Below are 7,791 nucleotides of genomic sequence, written 5' to 3'. Positions count from 1 at the left end.
ATATTGTATTAATCAACTTAAATGTGTTAATAATTGATTTTATATCTCGTAGACTTGTAGCCAAGTAGGATAACATATTATTTGTTTTATTATAATGTTACAACATTTATTATACAATCATTAAAATATAAATGTTAACAATTTGTAATATTAATAAAACAGCTTATACATTTAAATTGTGATTAATTTATTTTTTAGATGAAAATCTAACAGAATATCTCGAATTGTATTAATTTTATAGTGCTGAATGCAGTGCCGCAACTTGGTACATATTGGTGGGTTTGCGACCAATAAATAGGGCCCAAGTATAGAGGCGCAATTATAGTAGAGGGGAGGGGCTTTAGCACCCCCACCCCCCCCCCTGACTACGATTCAGACCCCTCCAAAAAAACATTCCTTATTTATTTAGATATAAGCTGCTTATAGATTATTTTAAATTAATAATTTTGTTAGGTGGGCTGTAGCCCCCCAGAATTTTAATCCTAGTTGCGATCATGCTCATGTACCAATAGGTCATTTCATACATATTGCTTGTTGTTTTTAGCTAAATACATTATGTTATGCAGTTAATATAATATGTATATAGGTATACACTGCTTACTGCTTACAGATAGGTGAAGAGCATTGAACACATTGTACACTGTAGTGATAGTCCCCACATATTGTGAGGACTAAGGAGCAAAATGGTATGCAACCTCTTAAAACCATTTATTTTCTTTTTTGTCCCAATTTAAATGCAGTAAACCATTAGCAAAATTAAGAATTTCGAAAATATGGTATTAGTGGTATAATTCAGCCCCCTGCCATTCGAAATTATTATTTTTAATATTTTGTTATAAATATAGTTAGGGCTTTGTTTTATATTATAATAATAATTATGATTCTAATGTATTCATTAGTTTCTATTTTTTGATTAAATAATAAGATAGTAAGATACCACTTTATGACACCTTAAAAGAAAAAAGTTCCAAATAGTTCGGCCACTGGCCCGGGGGCCCATTTTTATGATTTAACGAGGGGCCAAGGGGTTCTTCGCACCCCTAGCACCCCCGGTTGTTGCGGCACTGAATCCAAGGTTTCGTTTTTCAGGTTTCCGAAGAATGTTGATGAGCAAGTACAAATAGTAATTTATATTATTCTTTATGTTGGTACCTAATATTATAGAATTGTTGACTTTCGAAGAAAAGTTTGTTCTTATGGTACTTGTGGGTTACATTTTTTTTTATAAACATTTAAGTGCAATTAAATTATATAAGTTATACGGTATTATGTGATGTTTTAGGTGTAATCAATGGGCATCCTTAATTGGTCGGAATGACCTGGTAAATTGTGATGTTCAGTTTCAAAGAGTCTGTTCTGAACACATTTTGAAGCTACATGTTTTACATCTTCATCAGTGGGACGACAGCAAGTGCGTCTTATCAGTGGTGCTATGCCCTCAAAGAAGAAGCAAAAAAATGCAGAGCTTGATACTGTCACTTTCAATGATGAAACCGTAACTTCTGAGGGACAAGTATCTTTGATGACTGTAACAGATGTTTGTGACGAAGAATGTTTTGATAATGTTGACGTTCCGACTGACATATCACAAATGGTTGTTGAAAGTTGTTCAACTCCATTGTCACTTAATTATCAAAGTAACTTAAGTAGTTCAAATTTGTCTTTAGCATCAACTAGTAGCTCTTATTCAATGACTTCGACACAAACATCGTTACAGTTATCATCAGATACCCCACGGAAACGTAAACTTAGGAAAAGTATGAAATATAAGGATGATCAGTATAAGGATTTACTTAAGCAATTTACTGAATTACAAAAATCTGTAGATAGAGCAAAACATCCCACAATTCAAGATTTCCATGAGTTATGTGATAAATTTTTAAGGCCTGGCATCGCTAAGTTTATTAAATCACAACCTTCCATAAATATCAAATCATCTAAAGGTTTCCGGTATTCTAATTCAGTGAAACAATTTGCACTTAAAATTCATTTTCTTGGGCCTAAAGTGTATCGTTTAATTAAAACAACTTTTAATTTGCCAAGTATAAGAACTTTACAAAGAGTCACTGAACGTTGGGAAATAAATCCTGGTTTTAGTGACTTGGTGTTCAAAGTGTTAAATTTAAAAGGTAGTTCTATGTCTGCTAAGAGTAAAGAATGTGTTTTATGTGTAGATGAGATGTCTATCAAAGCTTTTCTTTATTATAACACTGTTAAAGACCAAATTATTGGATTCCATAACAGTGGCTCCATCAAAACACATGAGCTAGCTAAGTCAGTAATGGTAATTATGATTCGTGGCTTGCATGATTCTTGGAAGCTGCCTCTATCTTACTTTTTTGTTGCGTCTAATTGTTCTGGTTATGATTTGCAAAGTATAATTTTTAACTGTATTCAAAAATTATCCAGTATTTCTTTTAATGTTAAAGTAATGATTTCTGATTTGGGCTCTAATTTTAAAAAATTTGCTGATCAACAAGGTATAACTCCAGAAACCCCTTATTTTAATGTATCAGGAAAAGAGATTGTTTTTATGTTTGATCCTCCTCATTTACTTAAAGCAACAAGAAATAACTTTTTCAACTATAAATTTGAATATAATAATAAAATTGCAGAAAAAGTTCATTTAGAAAAGTTCTATTCAGCAGATGAGACCCGAAATATTCGTTTAGCACCCAAATTAACTGACATTCATCTTAATCCAAATTCATTTCAGAAAATGAAAGTTAAATTTGCTTCCCAAGTATTTAGCAAAACTGTAGCTGCTGGAATGGAAACTTGTATGTTGACTGGTGACTTATCAGCTGAAAGTATTCACACAATTGATTTTATTAATTCCATGGATAATCTTTTTGATATATTCAATTCTCGACCAAATTCAACTGAAATAAATTTTGAAGAAGAACCATCCAATTCCAAATGTTTTTGTCTACCTTTTACTGGTGCTGATTTTCAAGTAACATTCTTAAATTCTATGTTTGATTATTTTAAGTGTTTAACTGTTAAACGTTATAACACCGTTAAAAATGAATGGGTAGTTATTAATAAAAGTTTTAATTTAAAATTCATTAATGGATGGTTAGTGTCAATAGCAGGTTTATCAAGACTTTTTCAAAATTTACAAAAACAACGTCCTACAGAGGATTTAGTGCTATATACTAATAGACTAAATCAAGATTCTCTTGAAAACTTTTTTGGAACTACGCGCATACAAAATGGAAATTGTATTAATCCAACTCCCATTCAATTCCAACGTACTTTTAAAAAACTTTTTTCCTTAAATGTTTTTGAACACTCTGAAGGAGCTAATTGTATAGCTGATTTAGATGAAATTTTAACGACCATTAATGATACACCTTCTGTTGATTTAGAAGCACTATTTCCAGAAAAAAATCCAATTGTGTTAAAAAAGCCTTACCTGTTGAGGGATCAAGTTATAAGATACTTGATCTACCTGAACAAAATGCCTTAGCCTATGTTTGTGGATATTTAATAAGTAAATGCATTGCAGTACATAATTGTGACACTTGTCTCAATTTTGGAAAAGCCACTACAAATTTAACAAATGAAACGTTTTATTGTTTGTTAAAAAATTATGAACAAGATACTTCATCAGTTTTTGGTAAATTCATGATGCCTGACTCTAGTTTTTACCAATATGTTTTTACTCTAGAATCCATTTTTGATCAAAATTTTACTTCTTTTGCTGCAAGACCAAATGTTGGTCAACAACTTCGTTCTCTTATGGACAATGTTTATTTGATTCATCCTTGTGAAAATTTCCCTAGAACGTATCTTATTAACCTAAGGTTTAAAATTTTCAGTACTTTAAATAGAACGAACAAAAGTATTAAGGCATTAGGTACAGGTAGTCGAAATAGAAAAATACAAATATTATCCAATATGTAAATTATAATAACTTTGTGTTTTAAACATTCTCATATTTAATAGGACGCTATACCCGCATGTGTTGTCTCCGTCTTACAAATGTAAAACATTGCAAAACTGTTTTGCGCGGGAAGAACCACTCAAGCTTTAATACAAACTAAGCAACCAAATTGTCCCACTATAAAGAGAAGAATATTTACTGTGCGTTGTTTTTAATTTTTCGATATCACAAATACAAAAAAAGTACTTGTTGTTTAAAAATTCATTATTTTTGAGTTTTTCAAACTTGAATAACTTTTTTTTTAGTTCTGATATCGAAAAATTAAAAACAACCTTGCACATTAAATATTCTTCTCTTTTTAGTGTGAAAATTTGGTTGCTTAGTTTGTATTACAGCTTGAGTGGTTCTTTCCCGCACAAAACGTTTTTGCAATGTTTTACACTTGTAAGACGTAGACAACACATGCGGGTATAGCATCCTCTTAAATATTGATCATTTTTATAATTATTCGTGAATGTATGAAATCATTATTTTGTGCTTTATAATAAAAATACATAATTATATACTTATACAAATCTTTTTATTTCATTAACCTTTATAATATAGGTATGTTTACAAGTTAAAGACATTATATTAAAATATTCTATGTCGGATCAATTTATTATTTACTCTCTCGAGCCAGGTTAACAACCAATGTTTGGAAAGAACGTCGATCATATTTAGTGAACAATACGCAAACGTCACTCAGTTTTTTTCTAACTGGACGTGAACGACGATTATATTTTTAATGAATTTGATTGATTTTCAAGACGTATTTAATTAAATATATTAATTAATTGTATTATAATAATAATATTTTCACATTATCTCGGGATAATTCGAGGTAAATCTGGCCAAGTCGTATCACAGAACATAATATGTTTATAGTATTTTATACTGAATGCAGATAAACGGTACGTAAAAAAAACGTTAACTGACGTTAACTCAATGTTATAATTCATATTACCTATGTAACTAAGTTTACTAACTACTAAGTAACATAAATAATACAAAATAGTTATGGGTTTAAAGCATAATTTATAATTTAACTATTTATTATCATTTCTGTGTTATCATAATGGTATCAAGTATCAACTATTGTTCTGTGATTGAAATATATGATATGAGCCGACAGCTGATTTTCATATTTAACAAAATGGCAGTGCCCACGAGTTCAAGGCCATGTCCCCACTTTTTTTAAATAACATTAGGAATTTTGAGAGTGTCATACCCCTGATATAGGACAGCTATTTTAATAGTTGATAGTACTATCATACATTAGTTGAAATATTACAGTTCTTTCTACTAAATATATAGTTGAAATATTACAATTCATTCTACTAAATAACATATAGTTGAAGTTACAGTAAATGTGTAGTTATTCCAACTAATTTATTAGTAAAAGCCACATAAAATGTGTAGTTACTACAACATTATTATTAGTTGTAACTACATAGAATGTGTAGTTACTCTAAAATTATTATTAGTTGTAACTACATAGAATGTGTAGTTACTCTAACATTAATATTAGTTGTAGCTAAATCAAATGTGTAGTTACTCCAACATAATTATTAGTTGTAACTACATAGAATGTGTAGTTACTCCAACATTATTATTAATTGTAACTATATAATTATACTTACTATGTAATTAGTTGAACCCAGCAGTGTATTACATGGGGGATGTGGGTGACATAATATCCACCCTATAAGATTAATTTTTACAGCACCATATTTAATAAAACATACATTTTTTTTTTGTTATTAGTTATTTATGTAAAAAGATGAAATAGATGTCAACCCTCTAACAAACATTACAAAATTATATCACTACATGGTTGTAATTTCATAAAATTTATTGCTTTTCCAAATACATTATACATTATTAGCAGGTATATTTAGGTTATTAATGATAGTAAGTATTAAGTACAGAAAGTACATTTGTATGTTTTTTTTAAATATTTATGGCATCAAGTATCAACTTATTTATAACCAAATTTAGGATTAATTATTCAATTATTTTTAAATAAAGAAAATAACACAAAATAAGTTAGGTACTTATTTTATTTTCCAAAACTTAATATAACAACATATTATATGTATAATAATAAAAACTTAATGTATATTTAAAAATATAAGTACCAATTTAATATTTTACAGATATAAAAGCCATATCATTAGATAGTACCACATGATGAGTAGGATTAATATTCCCTATATCTTCTAGAGATACACACAAAAAATCTGTAACATTGTTAAATGATAGTTTAAAGGCTTGATAATGTTCATCAAAATAATTTGTAATAAACAATTTTACAATAGCATATGGTTCATTATTTTCAGTAATAAAAATTAATTTAACTAAACCAAAAGTAGGCAATAAATTATCTTCATCAGAAACATTAACTATGATTGATATATTTTTATTATTATACACAGTACCTTTGCGACGGCTGCACATCAAGCCCGTTGACGCGTGTACGCGTGTGCGATTGCGGCTGTTACACGTAGCGCGTCGTGTGCGACTTACCTCGTCGGTGACCTGTCGATAACCCTGTAATGTGGGAGTGAGTGGACTGTATTTAAAATAGATAAAAATAGGAGCTGGTTGAGACAGGAACTTAAAATAATATAATGATAATACGAGGTACCTATAACCTAATGCGGTAATGCAAATATAAAACAGTTGTTTAAAATATACAAACAATTTATTGAAATATTCTGCAATTCGATAAATCTTACATACTTATGTTAGTGATAATAATATTGCACGATCACAAGCCGATCGGCAAAAAACAATGTAATAATACAAATGTACGTCGAAGACGACGACGACGAAATTGATAATAAATTAATTAGAATAATAATACGACAAAGCACGTCGGAGACCTATGACGATAAAATACAATAACAAAAAATGCGCGTATTATGTACGACCTGATACGCTGAAGTTGATAGCAGGTGATAATGTGGTGACGGAGCGGTTGTCCAATGGCAAATTGGTCGACGACACCGCGTACTTGCGTTCGGTGGTAGACGATAGCGTGGAGGCGTCGGAACGGAATCAAAAAATGGGCCGGCGCAGGCAAAATTACGATCGGCACTTGCGTGCCCGTTGTCGCGGCACAAACGACAACACTTTAACACATCACGGCTAACACGTTCGCACGATGTAGGGCGGGCGGTCGAAAACAATACGTGTACACGTGGGTACGTGTGGACGAGCCGTGGTCGAACCACACGACGATAGTCGGGCGGGCGACAAAATTACGATATTCTGATCATAGAACAATATAGAAGCGAAACTCGATCAGCTGATGGGTGAAGTGTTTACCTATGATCTGAAGTCCGAACAATGAAACTGTTTCCGTAACACTGACATGATGTTATACCCGTATTGAAAAACCGTTTCCGCCTAATAGGCAGGGTATTCTGCGAGGGGTCGGGTTGTTTCCACTGTTTACTTTTATCATAGATTACATATGCCACGCCGTGTTTAAGGTTACAATCGCCCGATTCGGCCAATTCACGGAGTTTCATACCCCTGATTCTGATCGAATGATCGTACAATACTTCGGTGGCGACGTAAATGCGACGCACACAGAAGAGGCCGACAGATTCAAATGACGAAACCGACGGACGAACGATAAACGTGTAAACACGGGCGAAACACGGCAAGGTCGCACCGCGTTAGGAACGGGCGGGCGACGAGAAAAATAACAATTAAGGCCCCTGCAAATGTGTCATTTTTAAGGAGTTGTGTTTAGGCAATCATTTCGTTACTGCGATTACTGATCGTCTTAGTGTGTGTAGTAAATGATCATTAGTGTGTGTATACTCCCCTATCATCACCCCACGGACCGC

General features: G+C 31.8%; 1 protein-coding gene across 1 annotated transcript in view; it reads left to right on the top strand.

Annotated features, from left to right (window-relative positions):
- LOC115033081 (THAP domain-containing protein 1-like) overlaps positions 1-1,288 on the top strand; it is a 2,484-nt gene extending 1,196 nt beyond the window's left edge. The window contains exon 3 of the mRNA XM_029485055.1: positions 1,283-1,288. Within this exon, the coding sequence (XP_029340915.1) occupies positions 1,283-1,288 (6 nt within the window). The remainder of the gene's footprint in view (positions 1-1,282) is intronic.
- Positions 1,289-7,791: the final 6,503 nt, after the last annotated feature.

This window comes from Acyrthosiphon pisum, chromosome X, assembly GCF_005508785.2.
Source record: "Acyrthosiphon pisum isolate AL4f chromosome X, pea_aphid_22Mar2018_4r6ur, whole genome shotgun sequence".
NCBI lineage: Eukaryota > Metazoa > Arthropoda > Insecta > Hemiptera > Aphididae > Acyrthosiphon > Acyrthosiphon pisum.
Note: the sequence above shows the minus strand (reverse complement) of the source record. Positions and strands in the feature narration are given on the sequence as shown.